This window comes from Candoia aspera, chromosome 4 (assembly GCF_035149785.1).
Source record: "Candoia aspera isolate rCanAsp1 chromosome 4, rCanAsp1.hap2, whole genome shotgun sequence".
Lineage (NCBI taxonomy): Eukaryota > Metazoa > Chordata > Lepidosauria > Squamata > Boidae > Candoia > Candoia aspera.
In genome coordinates, this window is record NC_086156.1 from 78088268 (window position 1) to 78107619 (window position 19352).

The 19352-nt window shown below is 37.9% G+C and overlaps 1 protein-coding gene across 2 annotated transcripts; it reads right to left on the reverse strand.

Annotated features, from left to right (window-relative positions):
- Positions 1-485: 485 nt before the first annotated feature.
- On the reverse strand, positions 486-18043 carry KRT222 (keratin 222). Of its 2 annotated transcripts, none has more exons than XM_063301996.1 (6): positions 17878-18043; positions 8736-8864; positions 6757-6977; positions 3605-3684; positions 2070-2178; positions 486-776 (listed from the first exon to the last, which is right to left on the reverse strand). In XM_063301996.1, exons 1-6 carry the CDS (start codon positions 17971-17973, stop codon positions 563-565), a joined length of 849 nt encoding a protein of 282 aa, XP_063158066.1. In that variant the 5' UTR covers positions 17974-18043; the 3' UTR covers positions 486-562. The 2 variants fall into 2 exon arrangements, with proteins under 2 accessions (XP_063158066.1, XP_063158067.1); XM_063301997.1 differs by having other exon boundaries at positions 17795-18006.
- Between the last annotated feature and the right edge of the window lie 1309 nt (positions 18044-19352).

Consider the following 19352-nt stretch of genomic DNA (forward strand, 5'->3'; position numbering starts at 1 on the left):
TGAGAGAGAAATATAGCCATGTGATAATTAAATTATGATAATTATATCAATGGCCAAATACAGTAAAATTATTCTTAACCCTCCATGGAATAAGCCCTTTCAAATGTAGATCTTACATTTGTTACTTCTTAGTTCTACAAAAACAAATCTTTGAACATATTAAGTGCTTAAATATTTGTTAAGAGTTCTAAAAGCAAAGAAATAGTATTTGGAGGAAAACAAAAACATTAACCACTTCCTCAGATATATATCAGTAACGTAGTATGAGTTTGCAATAGAAAGCCCTTAACCTTCTCTAGTTATCTTTAGAAGAACCAGTGAGTTATAGAAATACGTACATGTTTAACTTTTCCCGTAGTATCATAATTCAGATCATCCTCCAATGACCTTTGATTCATGGAAGTTGTTCAGAACATGTAGAGGGTGTCAGTTGGGGAAAGCTATATTAGTTGAAACAGTGTACTTCTAGTTAAGAAGTGATCATGTACTTTTTCTAGATTCATACCAATATTTATTTTTAAAACCCATTCCATGAATAATCTTTGAGTAAATTGATGCTGATTTAAGTTTTGATCGATGGGATGCTGCAAGACCGTCTCATAATCAATCTCACTTCAATATCAGGCAGACTTTTCTGTTTAATATGTAAACAATCTTCATCTGTGGCTGCCAAGTGAAGATCAAAGCGCAGAGAAACAGATTTTTTCCTTAAGTGAGGGTTATCCTTGAAGAAAGAGCCTTCCCATTCTTTAATCACTTCATCTACTTTTTCCGTCCTGAAACAATAAATAGATTATTATGTGTAGGTATTCATGCAAAACATGTATTCAGGCTAGGATTTCATTGAATTATAAATGACATGTTTATGCCCAGAGATATGTTTATTTTGGTGAAACAAAGAGAGTGTATGAACATCTGTTCTGTACTTGTTCTGTTCCACCCATCCATCTATCCGTATTTCTAGCGAATATGTTTGAAAGCTTTCTACTTTTTTTTCCTATGGTAAGACATATATTCCTAGCCAATAGGCTAGCAAAATAGAATCTTTCCATTGCTCTCCTTAGTAAGATACAGTATATAGCCTATACATTGTGAGAGTTTTTTCCCCCAGTAAACAGACACTTTCTTAAGGAGACAAGTAATTTGTCGTAGTCTAAATAAAAAGAATGAAAGCATAATTACAGCAATCTAGGGAAATCTTTAAGGGAGCCATTGGATTTGCTACCAACTCTAAACCTTTTCCTGATTTGGAAATTCTTTTGTTTCTTCCATTCTTCCTCTTCTTTCTTTGAGGTTATTAATCACATGGGGAAGGTATAGAAAAACACAGTCACTTCTCTTTTTAACTTTTGAACAAAGAATCAAATTACCTTTTATTATATAACTTTAAAAGGTTATAAGTAGGTTCCATTGAGATTACTGTTTAGGCTAACTTCTTTATAATTATTCTCTTAGCTCTCAAAGCAAGATAATTGTTATATAAAGCATCTGTAGGCTGCTAATCTTTGCTTTCCCTGGCAATAAATATATATTCCAAGCTCTGTCACTCTGACAGTTGGAGGATTTTCTTGTGCTGGGACTTGATGATTCTCTCAGAGCTGCCCTTCTACAATACCTGCCAAATCCCTCTGGAATTTAAAGTGTGAGGAGGTACTCTATGTTCTACTTTGAGTGACAGTTCTAATATGCAGTCATCCCAAACAGCAACTAAATTGTAGAAGTTAGTTGGTTGTAATTACATACCTCAATAAAGCTTTAAGACACAACAGCAGGATACTTCCTACTGTATAGTTATTTGTTTTGCATATTTTTTATTTGGTGAAATATATGGTTAGAAAACAGACTGACTTTAAATATCCCTACTATGACACAAGGGGATGTGGCCTTACTTTGTGACGTCATTAAGGATAACTCTAGTGCATTTTCTGTTCATTGCATTAAATGGATTCTGTTTCATGTTGATTAGCAATACATAATAATGTCATTGGGAATTAAAATATTCTAGGCTGTACCTAATTTTGATCATATTTATGTGAATTATGTATTATACATACACATATTTAACTTACTGTATTGTACCATGAGCTTCTGTGCTATCCTTTGCAGCACCTCCATTTAAGACTGCTTGCTTTGTTAGTATTTCCACTTTTTCAATTTCATGTTTTTTTAGCTTGCTCGCTATGTGGATGAAAAAAATTCAAAACACATTAAAATATTCAATATTATAAGATGCAGCAGAAATATTCTGTACTCCAAAATGCACATCATGTTTATTTTTGGAGCCTTTTAAATCATTTGTGCCAAGAAACCATACTTTTGAACATAAAGGCTGTATCTGTCCCACAAGCACCCTGTATGCCATTCAGTTACTTAACCAATATGTTAATATGACTTGTCTGATCTGACTGGAATTGTGCAACTATAGTATTTTACAAGCATTGTTAATGTTGGGTTATGCCCTACCTCGCTCTTCCTCTTCACACCTCCATTTCCAGTAGTACATCCCTCTGCTCCAATTCTTGGCCCACAAGCTTCTTCTATTTTATAAATATAGTATAGTATAGTATAGTATAGAATAGTATAAGTGTGTGTATGTATGTGTGTGTGTGTGTGTATATACATATGAGATACAGCACAGTGACTTAATATGATAATCCCATTTATGGTGCTATATGCATACATATTTATTAAAAATTGTACAAGAAAGGTTTTTTCACTTTTTCTTCACTAAAAAAAAGTCACTATTGCATGCATGAAGAAATTTAGCATATGAGAGGGAAAGGATCTAGTCTAGCTCTCTTTCTAGTTTCATTTCTCTACTGGCAGGAAGATTTTTCTAACATTAGGGAATATTTAAAAAATCAGAATATCTTGTAGCTTGAAGTGGTTCAGCCCACTCTGACAATACAGAGTGTCCTTTGTGCGTAGAAATCCTAATAGAGGTAATATTTCCGGTTGCATTTAATTACTCAGGAAAATAGTCTGTTTCACCATGATCTGTTGTCCTGTGACTTCCTGAGCTGTATATAGGTTTTGCATGGGGGTGCATGGGCAGCTTACTGCAGTGTGCCTAAATCTGACACCTAAATCTGGTGCCACTTGGCAAGCAGTCAACCCATCAACCACATCATTATGTGAAAGAGCTGATAACTAAGACTTGTAGCGGCTTTTGGGAAAAAGGGTGTGGCCTTTGGATTTAAATTCATTTACAGAGAAAGTATTCACCATTATCTGTATTCATTCTTAGGTTGCTTTCAGAGTTCCAGAAAGTAGAAATACTTCACTTTGCCAGTGCAGTTATAGAACAAGTATTTGTCTGTGAAAATACAGGTGTGTGTTAGAAAGGAATTTAAGGAGTGGCAGTGCCCTTTCCCACAGCTATGGGCCTATGAGAAATGATTAGTTCAATTTGGATACAAAAGTCTGAACATCATTGTCTGAAACATTTTGTATTTTCTTTTTGCAAAAACTTAAAACTTGGGTAGTGGTTTCCTGATTTTTTTTAAAAAGACGATGAATATTTTAAATGTGTGAGAGCCCCATTTTAAGTCAACTTTTGATAAAATAGTGGATTCTTTTACTTTCTAGTATTAAGTAAACTCACAGGAAGGTAAAATAAATGCTATTCGGCTGGTGGTAGGTTTTCTGACATCCTTTCTTTCTTGGTGTTTTGAACAAAGCAGCCTAGAATGAAAGAAAAAGTGACAAAGTAAAATAGGGGCATTATATTTTCTGAGTACAATCTTGATGAACTCTGTTAGTTGTGCTTGAGTGCCTATTAATGCTCAGTGATGTTCTTGTTGAGCATGTTTGCTGTACGGTATAATGACTTTTTGCCCTTTATTGTCCTGTGTAGACTGCATTCAATGCAGGGTTTTATTAGTTTGTTTTCTAGGTATGCTGTAGGTTTTGGGATGCTGCTGGAACACTCTCAACAGGCTACAGGTGGTTAGGTAAAGGTAAAGGTTTCCCTTGACGTAAAGTCCAGTCGTGTCCGACTCTAGGGGGCGGTGCTCATCTCCGTTTCAAAGCCTTGGAGCCGGCGTTGTCCATAGGACACTTCCGGGTCATGTGACCAGCATGACTCACGGAACGCCGTTACCTTCCCGCCGAAGCGGTACCAATTAATCTACTCACATTTGCATGTTTTCGAACTGCTTGGTGTGCAGAAGCTGGGACGAGCAACGGGAGCTCACCCCGCCGCGCGGTTTCGAACCGCCGACCTTCCGATCGACAGCTCAGCGGTTTAACCCGCAGCGCCACCGTGTCCCTAACAGGTGGTTAGGGTTAGGGTTATTGACATGTATTACATTGAGTACTGTTATCAGGGTGAAAGGAATCAGGCAGGGAAAAGAGATTGGCAGAAAGATAGAGAAAGAAAAGGATGATATGATATTGCCCACCTCAGATTTCAGATCTGTCCATCACTGAGATGCCTTCCAGTTGACTTTTCCTATAGGGCTATGGCCCTTCACAGAAAACCAATTCCTCACCCCTGGAAAGGCCCAGTCCAGACATAATTTTTCTTATTGAACCATTCATGTTGAAGTTTACGTATAGTTTAATTATCCATAGTTTCCTGATATTTGAACTGGAAATCTAGTTTCAGAACCTGATCTGTACCAATCCTGTTAATAGGTTTCTGGTTCTTCTGTTGTAACACACTGAGGAAAGAACAAATTTTGTAGGAACAAAACTCAATATAATTGTGTAATATGCTGCAATATGTTACATCTGAACTTGATCAATTGATGGTTTCATAGTTTCAATAAACGATGGTTTATTATGAGTATGGGCCTCCATGAACCTATCTCTTGTACCCACTTTTTCCATGTATAAGAGAAGATACTAACAGAAGAGAATATATGTAACTCAGGGTTGAACTGTGGGGTCCTTGGTACTCTCTGAGCTTGGTTGTTTGCTTGAAGATGTTTCATTACCCACCTAGGTAACATCACCAGTGCTAGTCAGTGTGGAGTTTGCTTCCTGTTTATACACAGTAGCTTATCCTGCCAGTGTTAATGGGGGTGTGGTTTTCTCCTTGGTTGTTCCTTGATGAGGGTATTGTTTTCTGCTTGATTGTTTGTCTGGTGTTAATCCCTGCTTACCTGGGTGTAGGCTGCTGGAGAGGACGTGTTCTGGTCTTTTTGTTTCCTTCTTAGCTTTTTTATTGTCTCTTTTGAATGGTGCGTAAATGGTGTGAATAGACATCTAGCTGTCTATTGATGGCTGCTTTGTCTGAGTGCCAAGCTTCCAGGAATTCCCTAGCCTTTTTGGATTTGGCTTGGTCTAGGCTGCTCACAGTTTCCCAGTTGCAACTGTGGTTGAGTCTGTTCATGTGTTTTGAGATTAAGGAGTTCTCATTGTGTCTTCTGACTGCTAGTCGGTGTTCATGGATGCGCTCCGCTAGTCTTCTGCCTATCTGTCCTACAGTGGCTGTTACAGCCCTTACACTGTATGCTGTAGATGATTCCTGTTTTTTCTTCTTGGGCTACTGGGTCTTTTGGTTTACTTAAGATGTTTTGGATGGCTTGAGTTGGTTTGTGTGCTGCGGTGATGCCGTGTGGTTGTAATATTCTGTTGGTTGTTTATGAGATGTTTTTGATGTATGGTAGTGTTATCCTTTTCATAGCTTGTGTTGGTTTTGTTGTAGTGAGTTGACTGATCAGGCACTTTGATAAAGTTGTGTGGGTATCCATTTTGTTGGAAGGTGTTGTATAAGTGGTCTGTTTCCTTCTTCTGGTGTTCTGGGTTGCTGCAATGCATTTGTACTCATCTGAATAATGTTCTTACACAGCTTTTCTTGTGGGAGGTTGGGTTGCTACTTTGGTACCAGAGCACTTGGTTAGTGTGGGTTTTTTTCAGTAGATTTGTGTTTTTAATTTGCCAATTTCCTCTGCTGATGAGGATATCCAGGAAGAAAACAACAACACAGTACCCTTCCTGGATGTCCTCAATCTTTACAATGTGATTCTACTTTATTGTTTCATAAAGTAACAGAAAACAACAACAACAAAAAAGAGGGAAAACAACCATTTGCTTTTTTTTACCTCAAAAACATGCTTATATACTGATTATAGCATACAATCTAAATCTAAACACAAGCCTCCCTAGTCCCCAATCAACTGTCTTCTAATTGTCTAACTGTTCTCTTTCTCCCCAACCATGGGTATCGTTGGGGGGCAACTGATGGTATGTCATGATACCATCGTGCAAATTATGTAAATTAATAATTCACACAATATGCATGATGATGTTGTGACACTTCTGATGTCATCACAGCTTATACCAGATGCTGATGTCCAACATTTTATTTCTTTATTTATTGATCAAATTTATATAGCTGCCCATCTCAGTACCTGACTCTGGCTGGCTATATAAATTTGATTAATAAATAAACATTTCAAGTAATCTCTTCCATTTTAGGATTGACTGCTCCCAGAAATTATCCTGCTCCAGTCCAGATTTTCCTCAATTCACTATCAGGCCGTGAGTGAGTTCTGCTTATTTCACTGAGGTGATTCACATACAACAGAGAGGCATAAAGTGGTTGGCTTGGTTTTGGCTTGGGGTGATATGTGAACTCCCTCATTCTGTCTTAGTCTTATGTATGAACCCAAACCACAGTCATCTGTTCTACACACCACCAATCAAAAGAATCCTGGTGTAGTATGCATCCTTGCAGTCATGGTGCAACTAATGCCACATGCTTAAAAATCCTAATCACTTTGAGAACTTTGATTTACAAAGAGGTACCTTTTCTCTTCCTTCTCCAGCAGACTGCGGTATGTAGCTATTTCCTGCTCAAGTCTCATCTTGGAATCCAATAATAATTCATGTTGTTGGAGCTGTTTTTCGATGTCCTGCCGCACTTCTTGGAGTTCCTTCTCCAGGCCTTCAGTCTCGGCTTCCAAGTGCTTGAGCTGCGTTTGGTATCGCAGTTCTGTGGCCCGCAGGGAATTCTCCAGTCCCCTCTCCTATTACATTAAGTTCCTGATTAAAATGCCAAGGTGTACTTCCAAACAAACCAAGATCATTTTGAAACAACTGGCAACAGCTTATTTTAAGAAAAATCCAATTCTTAAAATTGATTTTAAAAATAAAGTTTCTATTAAGTATAATAAAATCTGTTTTTAAACAGTCTCTTATCTTGTAAACAATAGAAAACATAATTACAGTTGATCAGGGTTTATGAATATGTTTCTATCAGAGTTAACAATTTAATTCCTGGATGTAACCCCCATGAGATCAGATAGGCAGAAGGAAGCCAGGGGACTTATACAAGTGACCTGAGGGGAATTTTTTAAAATTTATTTTCTCCAACTTCCTGACTACATTCTTGAACAGTGTAGTTCTGGGGAAAGTTTTCCAAACATCAATCAATTATTGTTGTTGTTGTTTTAGATTGTGATAGTCCTATAAAATGCTGGTTAACAAAGGATATAGATGTATGTATTATATTTATTGAAATTATTTTTATCGTACGTATTTGATCTCAAGTGTTCCCAGAGTGGTTTTCATTTGCATAAAGTCCCTAAAAAGGTTAAAAATGGGAGCAAATTTAGATTGTTAAAATTGTTAAAAATGCTTTTACAAAAAACCCAATAAATCAACAGGTGCAATAAATCAGAACATTTGAGAGAGAGTATCCCAGAACTATGAATGTTCATAAACAAACATGAGAGATGAGCATGCATTTCTTTAGCAAGAAAACAATAGTATCCCTATTAACAATTCTGGAGTTTAATGCAGGTAGGTATCACACAGAATAAGGGAGGAGTATATGGAAATATGTAATTACATGTAGCAAATAGTAAGCGGACAAAGGATGACCTGCCTGGAAAATATGGGCTGGGTGAACAAGATGGGTGTGTGCTGTGGGGTCTCATTTCTGTGTCTTTAGTCACTGTGAAACCGGTGGGACAATTTGGAAAGGGGAAATAGAGGGGTCAGTTGTCTCAGGCAGTAGGGAACCCCCAAAGTAAATCTGGTCTATTCAGTGTTAGGCTGTATTGGTGTGCTGGTCTGGAGCCTTTGGCTTTAGTTTAGAGATGTTGAAATTCTCCTTCCAAAGCAGCTGTTCATGCTAAGGAAGAGCTTCTCAGATATACCATTAATTAATTCCTTAACTTCATTTAAAAAAATGGCCTAGTTCTTTCAGAGTGGGTATATTACTTCAGGTTGCTCCCTGTTATAAACCACAGAACAAAATATAATCAGCTCTTCAGATAATTTTCTACATTATAAAACAGCATAAAGGGACACTTTTTTAGCCTTGTTTTCTGCCATGTTCATTTTTCTCCTCAAAAGATTTTTTTTAATGAAGAAATATTTTATGGAGAACTAGTACATTTTGTGAGCTCTCACCTGCAATATAAAGTAATAGCCTAAGCATATAGGTTTACGTCTCAATATCAGTTAGGCTACTATCTGTTTTCTCAAGAACAAGAAAGTATAAGAAACTCTTAAGCTGAAACAGCTACATTTTAAACAGTTCCTTTCCTCCTGAGACCTATTCATGAATTAATTTAAACTCTTCCAGAACAACTTTAATATGGAAGGACATTTTTGTCTCTCTTATTAAAGCCACAAAGCAGCTACTATATAGCCAGTGCATTGTTCTTGTTCTTGTTGTGTTAGAAGTGATAATAAAGGTGGTTTAGACCTGTGAGTTAACAGAAAAATATATATTTTTTTTGAAAATGGTTTTAGAGTACCTGCGTGCTCATACTTACCATGGCATGAAGAGAGTCTATTTCAGTCTGCATATGATGCCACTGACGTCTAGCTTCATTTAGCTCTGCCCTGGCTGCTTTTAAGGTTTCTTCATCTTTGTTCATTCTTTCACTTGTGACTTTTTCTAGCTGCAGGGAACATTCACAATATCAGGTCACCACTGCCAGGAACAGCAAAAATTTGAATTTTACTTATATGAGTGAAGCCCCAAGTTTCTGAAACAAAACATCATTCAGTTCTTCCCTTTGTAATGTTGCCTGGCCTTGCAACTGAAGCAAAGCAAATCTTGAATTTCAATCCCAATACAGTGGCTATGAAAACAATACAGTAATGTAAACTATTTCTAATAATGATTCTAGTATAATAATTTCTAAAACACAGCTGCGTATTCTAAGAGTTGTAGTCCAACACATGTGGATGGCACCAGGTTGAGGAAGACATCTGCAGGATATGGTACTAGGCATGGTGTCCTGGTAATATAGTTGGACTACTTGTGGTTCCCTTGTGCCTGCCTTAAAACATATCCCCAAACTTTAGCTTATTCTGATACCAGCAGCCTGGCTGTTGACTGGAGGTTTAAAATCTAGTGTCATGGGTACTAAAATATTAGCCCCTTCCCAAATGGCACTCAAAATCCAAAAGTTACAATTATTTTTAAAAATACAAAATGGCAGAAGTATTGCCAGCTTGCTAAGTCTGATATTTCAGTAACCTCATACTTAGGGTCTCCCAGATTTGGACAGGGAGAGAGGTGTGTAGTTTATCATAGCCCAAGAAGTTTGGTAGCACTTTTCAGAGATAATGTAAAGTCATAGTTGAGATCATTGAAATCTTGAGAGATTTGTGTTTGAAGGTGATTTTTAAAAATGTTGTGCCATTGTAGTAGATTGACAGCATCCAGAACTTTAAAAGGTTGTGAATGCCCTTGTCCAGGGACACATCTGGAGAGTTCTAGAAATTAAGTTGGGAGGGAGAGAAAAATCCATATGAAATCTGAGTCCATACAAAACACGAGCCCTGATGAATCATTCCCTGCCCCAAGGATTAGAATGGAGATGGGTCTTTTGTGCCCACAAGGACAAGGCTGTGCTAGTTGTGCAGTGTGATTTAAAACTTTGAAAAATTAAGGTTCTTGCTTTTCTGAGGAATCTACATAAGTAATGTAGGCTTCTAACATGTGGAGGTGTGCAGGACCATGAACCTGTACCAGTGGGCTTTTTCTCACTATTTTCATGCTACAGAATGAGGAGGAGGAGACTAATTAAGAGATTTTTTAAAATGCTGAATGAAGTCATACAGATTCTGAAATTCAAGTTTTGAGTAAGATTGGTGAGAAAAGCAGGAAAACAGATAAAAGTAATTTAATTCTGAAATGCAGCCACCCAGCCACTCTGGGTGATGAGACAGTATTCTTGTCAAAGAGTGGATTATTGATGACTGGAAAATGAGGCAAAGCAAGAAATTAAATGCTTAGCTGTTTGAAAGAGTTCCACTATGGCATTCAGAAAATATTAGTGGATGTCAAGAAGTTAATGTATTGGCTAGGTAGGACCTGGCATATGCAGCATTTCAGTCACATCATATGTAAGCACTTTAATCCAAAATATCTGGAGGCTACCACATTAGGGAAGATTTCTGCAGAACATGTTATGATATATAAAAATAAATACTTTACAGAACCAGTGTGGTGTAGTGTTACGGCAGGGGTCCCCAACTGTTCAGGGCCAATGGATACATTTGGAATTTCAAGAACATTATGGATGCTCTCAAAATAGCTGCCATGGTGGGCATGGCCAGGTATAAAACATCCATTTACCAGAAAGTAAATGGATAAGATTGTTCCCTATAAAGCCCTCTAATCTTTTGGATGCTCTCTATTATCTCAAATGACCTTTGTCTTTTCTTCTGGCCAGATGTGTATGATTCAATACAGAGTGCTGGGCTACAACTCCTTATCACTTTTATTTTCTAAGAAAGCCTCTGGGATTATTTTTGGCAATTAAGATTAATCTCGAGGCTGATACTTGTTTTACAGCATAGTCTTCCCACTTTCTTTTTTTAAATAAATAAAAATACTTTTTAAAATAAAGTGGGTAATGCAGCCTGGTAAATGGGTAATATGGCCTGGTTTCAACCTCTTTGGTAGCTGTCTGAAATGAAAGTGATTCTGTCATGAGTAAGGATGGCGAGCAGGGGGCTCCCACCCAGACTGTCAAGCGCATGCGTAGCACTGAGGAACTGTTCAGCCATTCAAAGAGACACAGATCGGGACCGCCTTAACCTTTGGGGTTTATATGGCTGGGTTTTTCCCACGCTTCCTCAGTTTGTTAGGATTCTTGTTAAGTACTAGTAATAAATATTAGAGACTAAGTCATTGTCTCAGTGTGTTTCCTGGTAGTTAGGACAGATTCTTTCCCAAGCATGATATTCACAGAGTTCTCTTTAGCAAGATTTATTAAGATGAAATGGTAAGGCTCCAAGAATTTCAGCAAGTGAACTACTTTCAGTTTAAACCAATTCATCTCTTCTTGCATTATGGCAAAGACTTTTTGATTCTGTTTCTCCTAAACTTCCTATAAACTGGTTATGAGGTGGGTCTCTTCACTTAAAACGGGAAAATTTGAAGCTAGTTCTTGATACAATAGCTGGTTGAATCTTTATTAATCTGGGAACCAATTCCTAACTTCTGTGGGCACAATTATCCTGGCAAGCATGATATTAGATTTAAAGTATGAAACTAAGATTTGGGTAATCCAGATTCAAATCAAATCAAACTGATGGATTGGGCAGAGGAAGAGAATACTGTATTATAGTGGCAGAGCAAGTGGGCTATAAAGGATGTTGCTCAATTTTCAAGCAGGGAATAGTTTAATGCCCTCTGACAGAGAAGTACTTCAAATATTTGCAGGGGAAGCTACATGCCATATTTGTAGACTTAAATCTGCTTTCAGTTCCATCCTAAAACTGTCTCTGGGACAAACCTACAACATCCATGGATAGAAGATTGCTTATCTTGATACAGCACCTTTATAAAAATACATCCCTTAAGGTACATTGTAGCCCAAAAAGGGGATTTATGTAAAGCAGTCCCAGTGATCAGAGGGATATATCACTGGTGTGTGCTGGCACCCAGTTCAACCTATATGTAAACGACATAGCCTCTAATTTATTCTCCTTGGAACATCACCACTGAAACTGGCAGGGAAGGAAATCCCCATATTATATATACTGATGATACTGCTGTCACAAACTAAAAATGTTTTGCCAAAATGATGAAGCAGTTTTCCATCTATTCTGTTCAAGAGAGTTTACAGTAGTGATAAATTACAATAAAACAAAGGTTCTCATGTGCTCTAAAGGACATAAGAAATAGAGTTCGTTTATTGATGGATACTGCATTGAACAAGTCAGTAGATTTAATTACATTGGTATTACTTTCCAAACATATTTTAGGTTGTACAGAGAGCTCTCACTATACAAAGTGTAGAGATTATATCTTCTACTGTCACTTGATTCTTTTATAACAGAGGGGCAAGTTATGTATCTTCAGTATTTATGGTTTATAAAATCAAGATAATAACAGGATTATTATAATGTATTCAATTTTATTTTTATGGGAATGAATGAGGGGGTGTGAAGTTGAAGTGCAAAGTGGTTTATTATGGCTATGGTGGACATCAAGGACACGGGGTTGAGATACACCAGGAACACCACCTGGATGGGAAGGGGGGTGACATGGTTTCATGGGAAAGGGGACTAACTAAGGGAATGTAGTTTTAAAGTTAGGTTTGCGTGGGAAATTTCCATTCACAGGTTGCCTTCTGTACCATTCATTACGCTTCATTAAAACAGTTGAAGGAATCCCAGCCTCCTGACTGTGATTGTGTGAATGCTCGAATGATCAGGTGCTGACACTATCCTTAAAACAATTGAAGAGGTATGACTATACAGAGGCAAAATGGCAAGTTAAGATGGTTATTGATATACAGGAAGTATTATCCGAAGCAATTACATCTTGTTCACTGTTAGAGTTAAGAGGTGATTTTAGAGCAACTCAGTATTTTGAGATTCTCACAATAGCCAGATAAAGAATAGCTTTCACAGCAGCCCTCTTTAACTGCATTCTTTCAATGGTCCTTGAAGGCTGATAATAGAAAAAACACTACTGGAATTGAGATTATTGTATGCCCTTGTGAATCAGGATAGATTGAAAGAGTGGAGCACATCATAGTTGAATGTGATTATTACAGAGATATCAGAGTTTTTTTTCTGGCCTCCTTTCTTACTCCACTTATAGGAATGACTACACAATTCTGTTTTGCAATGCCCTCAGGATCAAACAAAACAAAACAAAAAAATTACTGAGTAAAAGCCAAATCTCTTTCTCTTGTAATCAAAATAAGAACTTTTTGGGGGGTGCCTTCAAGTCAGTCAATTCCTGGTGATTGTCTGGACAAGTCCCTGTATTTTCTTGGTAACATTTTTGGCAGTGGTTTGCCATTTATTTATTTATTTATTTATTCAATTTATATAGCCGCCCATCTCAAACCAGTGACTCTGATCATTGCCTTCTTCCTAGGGATGAGAGAGAGAACACCTGGTCCAAAGTCACCCAGCTGAATTTGTGCCTAAGGCAGGAAAGAACATAATTATTGGTAACTAAATTTTGAGGGTTTTGATGTTTGGAAAATAGTTTCTATGTATTAGATTCTAAAACTCCATTGTGCATTTTAAATCAACCTTAATTAAGGTAGTTCTCAACTTATGACCATTCATTTAGCGATTGTTCAAAGTTACAACAGTGCTGAAAAAAAGTGATTTCCAACTGGTCCTCGCACTTATGGCCATCACAGCATCCCCATGATCACATGATCAAAATTCAAGTGCTTGGCAACCAGCAAGTATTTACAATGGTTGCAGCATCCTGGGGTCCTGTGATCGCCATTTGTGACCTTCCCAGTGGGCTTCTGACAAGCAAAATCAATGGGGAACCATATGATTCACTTAACAACTGTGTGATTCGCTTAACAACCACTGCAAAAATGTCGTAAAATTGGGTGCAGTCATGTGATGCCTCACTTAACGACTGCACTGCTTAATGCGAATTTTCTGGTCCCTATTGTGGTTGTAAGTTGAGGACTATCTGTACTAATTAATAAACTTTTAAATTATTATAAGGTAGATTTGAGGCTCATGGGGAAAGTGCTAGTGCTGAAATATTTAATAATATGTCTCTATAATAAGGTTCTATTTGTTCTGTCACCTTTATACTTGGGCTACAATAAATAGAAAGATTAAAATCAATCATGAAGTTCAGTGGGTAAGTTGGATCACTCACCACTTCTTAGCTTGATATATTATAGAGTATTATTATGAGGAAAATTTGTGAATGGTCTGCTAGTAGGAAAGGCGAGCTATAAATGCAACCAATAATAGGTTTTGGAAAGCAACTTATACCAAATAATCCACGAAAGCTATAGGGGCTCTGGTGACTGACAGATCCCATCTGAGGATGGGTGATCCTTCTGTTTCTCAAAGAAGTGAATCAGTTGTTAAGTTGTTATCAGTGTGTCCAGGCACACTGTAAGGTGCTATGCTAATTCTAAAAGTGGCAAATAGAAGGAACTACATAAATTTTCGGTTGGGGAGGGAGGGCAATCATATTTTCCTTTTTTCTTTTCCTGGCCAGAATCAGTGTGCATCTTACACAGTAAGTAGAAGGATACATGATCAGAAAACCCTTCGAACCAAAAGAGAGAGGATGAAGAAAAGGAAAAAAGTCATAATAATGCCATAATATAGCCCCAGCATGATTCGGAAGGTGGCAGAAGTTGTAGACTAGGAAGCTAAGTAGAGTCAGGCCTACTTAGTGATCGGATGGGGGAGACTTTCAGCGAATTCAAGAGCTGAGGGCTAGACTGAGAATTCAAAAAAACATTCCGAAGAAAGCAGTGGTAATTCCCTTTTGTCCTTTTGTCAAGGAAACTGCATAGATGTGTTAATAAAGTCACCAGGAACGGAGCTCAACTAGAAACATGCCTGGCATGCATAAGGTTGGACTACAGATATCACTTCAAGGTGGATCAGACAGGGTAACTGGCAGCTGCAGATCAGGCTCATGCATTTCAGAGCCATCCCATTATATTTTCTGTCTGTGGTGCCATTAAGATTGAGTTTCTCCATATTTTTTATACAGAAGCTAACCAGACAGATTATTAAATCTTTGTTAAGTACCGGTGGCAGAACTATGCCCTTTGGTGCATCTAAGGGCAGCAGGGCAGTTTAGGGAGTGTGCAGGTTTTGTCTACTCCTCTCCTCTGAGTAGTGGCCACCTAACAAAGCTACCAGTTCCAGATTTCCATAAGTGTGGAAGGGGTTGTATCTCTTGGTACACTGATCTAAATGGAACACAGTCTGAATACCCAGTGAATAAGAAGACCCACAAAACGATAGATAGATAGATGGATAGATGGATGGATGGATAGAAAGATAGAATTTCAGTTACTGAATTGGTTACCACAAGGCCAAACATGCATTTCCAGAAGTTTCAGACACTTATCAGGTCCTCTGAAACAAAGTGTTCAAGAAAAGGATGGCATATGCATAGGGAGCTGAATGAAAAAATTATTCAGGAACTACTGAGTAAATTATTGTTAAAAAATGTGCTTCTCCTGGATTAAGGACCAGTTTTACTAACCATAATGAAACTGTTTCACTAACAATAAACTTACAAAGCATTAATGGTATACAAATATGGAATAAGCAGCGGTAAAGTCATATCATAAGACAGCCACCATCAAACTCAGCAACTTTATAAAAGAAAACCAACACAAAAGTCATAGAGCAATCAGCCTCTCCAATGCAAATAAAATAGAGGTTTTACATTTCTGTTTGTAAAAGCTTTGAGGGATATAGACAAGCAAAAGTCTTCCACAGGATCGTTTCATGACTTTGGGACTACCATTGTAAACCTTGCCACACACATTATAATATAAGAGCACTGAATATGGTCCTAATGGAGAAAGGTTAGATATGTTAGTCCCAAGCGCTAAAGACTTTAAAGGTTAAAACCACTATCTCGATTTGAAAGTGAACCATGGGTGAGTTCTGTTGCATCACAATTGGTTGAATATCTCTTGACAAATAATGGTGGAAGTCTGAAAATACTTGTTGAAAAATCTGACCAAACAACATAGGCAACTTCCATGTCCCTTATTCCAGCGTCTTAATTGAACAAGATGCCATTGGCATCTTTGTGCATTTGTATTTCTTTGGTCACAAGAATATGTAAATTAGTTTTAAAATATTAAAGCATGTTATCAGTGATTGCATACAGGCTGCCTGAAGAAGCTGGTGGGCACTTTGGATTTGTTCTCTAAAAGATGCTGTGGAGTATGTACGTACATCCTGTCTGCAACAGCATTAAGTAGCTGTGCCACAGAGATGTACTGTAGGTTTTCCAGAAAAAAAGATGAAATGAATGTAATTCCAGTTAGCATCTTCATTTCAACAGCCATATTTTCTGTACAAGTATTAGGGTTACATTAACAAATATGAGTGAGACCCATGAAATTCTGCTTTTCAATTGTTTAGAACAGGGTTTCTCCACCAGGTTCCGGGGCACCCTCGGGTTCCTCAAGAGGTCACTAGGGGTTCCCTGGGAGATCACAATTTATTTTAAAAGTTATTTCAAATTCAGGCAACTTCACATTAAACAGGTAAGTTTCATTCTTTATTTTTAGTTTAAGAAGGCTGTTAATGCATATATACAGGCCTACCCATGAAACAAATATAATAATGTTGTAACTTCTGGCCTATATTTGAGCCTGAATGTGCAGGGGTTCCCAGGGCCTGAAACATATTTCAAGGGTTCCTCCAGGATCAAAAAGTTGAGAAAGGCTGGTTTAGAGCAATCTCCTGAAAAGCAAACATAATACAACTCTAAAAATGCTGGACTTGCCTGAAGTGGAGAATTTTGATCCTGGAAAATTTTCCAGGCCACATTCCCAAGGAAAAATGGAGTTGCTTTGAGATATTTCAGACAAGTGCGATGTATGTGCTGCCATGTCCTCCAAAGCATTTTTTGGAATTTGAATCCAAAGTGCTGAACAGTCCTACTATGAACCTAATAATGCTGGCTTGAGGCATAAGAATGAAATATAAAGATGTTAAACCAAACTTGATTCTTGGCAACTACATGGACATAACCATGGAATTTCCTTTCCAATAGTTTGGAAAGGGTTTGCCATTGCCTTCTTCTAGTACTACCTGGAGATTTTCCATCCAAATATTAACCACGCCGGATACTGTTTATTTTCTGAGCTATATGGAAAACCTACATCCAAATTGCTGAACTGCTGAGAATCTTACTAAGTGGCAAATTACTGTAGCCCAAGATATCTGTGACATGAGATTAAGATGAGTTGCACCTTTTCTGAAGCTTTTGGGATTGGATTTGCCAGATATCTGAACAAACTATAGAGCAAGCCAGCCTTTGAAAGATACAAAAGCATTACTCATTCAGAAACAGCAAACTCAAAAGCACAGTAGGATGCTCAGTCTGCATCTTGTTATTCCTGATATTCAGCCCAACCAGTCTGGTGCATTTTATGGCTGTGATTCAGAGGCATTTTTTTCTGGGTGAATTTTTAATGCTGCCCTTGTGATTGGATAACCTTTAAGAAACATGAGACTTAAAGCAGGCAAGCAAAGCATTGCAGAACTGTGATCCTCACTCTTGTCTTTTGGGATGCTATAAAACACAGGGCCCTTCTTAACCTATATTTAAAATAATTTCTTCACCAATCTTAAATGGTTTTCTTCCTAGAGAAAATTACATCCAAGTGATTAATGGAGTGGGGGAACTGCACAACTTTTGTTACTCTATTTCGACAAATATCTTCATGCAAGGTGACACAACTCTACTTTGCCATTCTCTTTATAAACCTCAACGTATTTTCCCCTGGTCTCTTGGTCTAGACATGCTGTAGTATGAGAGAGAGAAAGATCTGATTGCCTTCCCCATGAAAATGCTGCATTGAAAACATAAATACTGTACCTCACAGAGGCTGAGAGAGGAACTGAGTGCACACTGGATTGTCTCCTTATTCGAGTAGGTGCCTTTCTGTATATGGTCATTACCTGGGTCCCTGCCGAGAGGACGGTCTCTATCTGACTTCGGCTGAGGAGCGTTTCATAGTTTGCCCTGATCTCATTGAGGAGCTGGGACAGTTCCATGCTGCTCCCATCCTCCACCTTGGCTATCTGAACCTTATTGATAGGGCGAGAAGACTGCTGCAGAACCTTCCCAGCCTGCAATAGGAATGAGAGGGAGAGAGACGGAGGAGGGCGAGCAGAAAGGGAAACTCGGATTTTTTAAAGCAGCAGCGTCCCATTCTTTGAGCATCGTTATTTATCCTCTTTTCAAACTTGGCCCTAAAGCTGGCTAAAGCAGTCAATCTGTATACAAGCCAAGGACTGGAACAAATACCCTACTTTTTAAAAAAAGAATATTAAGTGAGAGACATTTCAGTGTTTTTTTTTTTTCCAATGTGGGACTTGATTGTTGCATTGAAACCATGCGCTGTGGGATGCTCATATGTTTCTTTTGGCAAATTTGCTATTATATCTTGCTGTGTATATCAGAGACTAGCACCATAGATTTCAGTCCCAAGTACCATTTGCAAAGGATTGTGGGAATACCAATGAGTTGCTTATTCCTGGCATATACATACCCCCCCCCCCGTTTTTTTCTAACGTAAGGGTAAATATTCTGTGATGTACTTCCTAACTTTTTCACCTGTTATTCAGTCTGTGTTGTAAATGATCTAATCCACTCCCCAGAATGATAAAGTAATTCAGATGGAAAATAAACCCAGCTATGGGCTCTTTGCATAATAGTGGGAAATTAGCTCATAGTATTGGTTCTTCCCTCAAGAAAAGCAAAAAAGGCAGTAACTTTGTCTAGCAGAGTCTTTTTAAGCACATCCAGAAAAAAAATAGGAGCCTAGAAAGATTTTTTTAGGCTCAAAGGAGAGATCAAAAAGCGAATTATGTGAGTCAAGCAGCATGCTGGTCAGTCAAAAGAATGGCTGTTCTGTAATCAGTGGTGAATGGATGCCTTTTGTCCTATTAATATTAACTTTTTTATATGTATAAGGACATAAGAACATGCACTACTGTTTTCTTTGCCCTTTTGCCAGTTTCCATGCTACTGATGTGCAGTTCAAAAGAACTCAAGCATCTATGAAAACAAAAATGAGATTTTTAAAACAAAATTGTGATGTATCTTCTAGCTGAAAGGGAGCCACTGTGGCATAAGACCACATGATATGAAGCAGTATTGCATTCAGAACACTGTATTTCCTGCTATTAGCTAACTCCTTCCAGTACTTCCTGAAAAGACAATAGGTATCCAAGATAAATAATTGTGTTGAATTAATCATGATTTTTATTTCTTGATTTGATTTATTAGATTTATATCCCACCTTTTGTTCAGGAGCTCAGTAACATACATAGCACTCTTTCCTCCCATTCTTTTCTACCGCAACCCTATGCCATAGGTTGGGTTGGGTTGAGCAAGAGTGAGTGGTCCAAAGTTACAAGCTTCTGTGGAT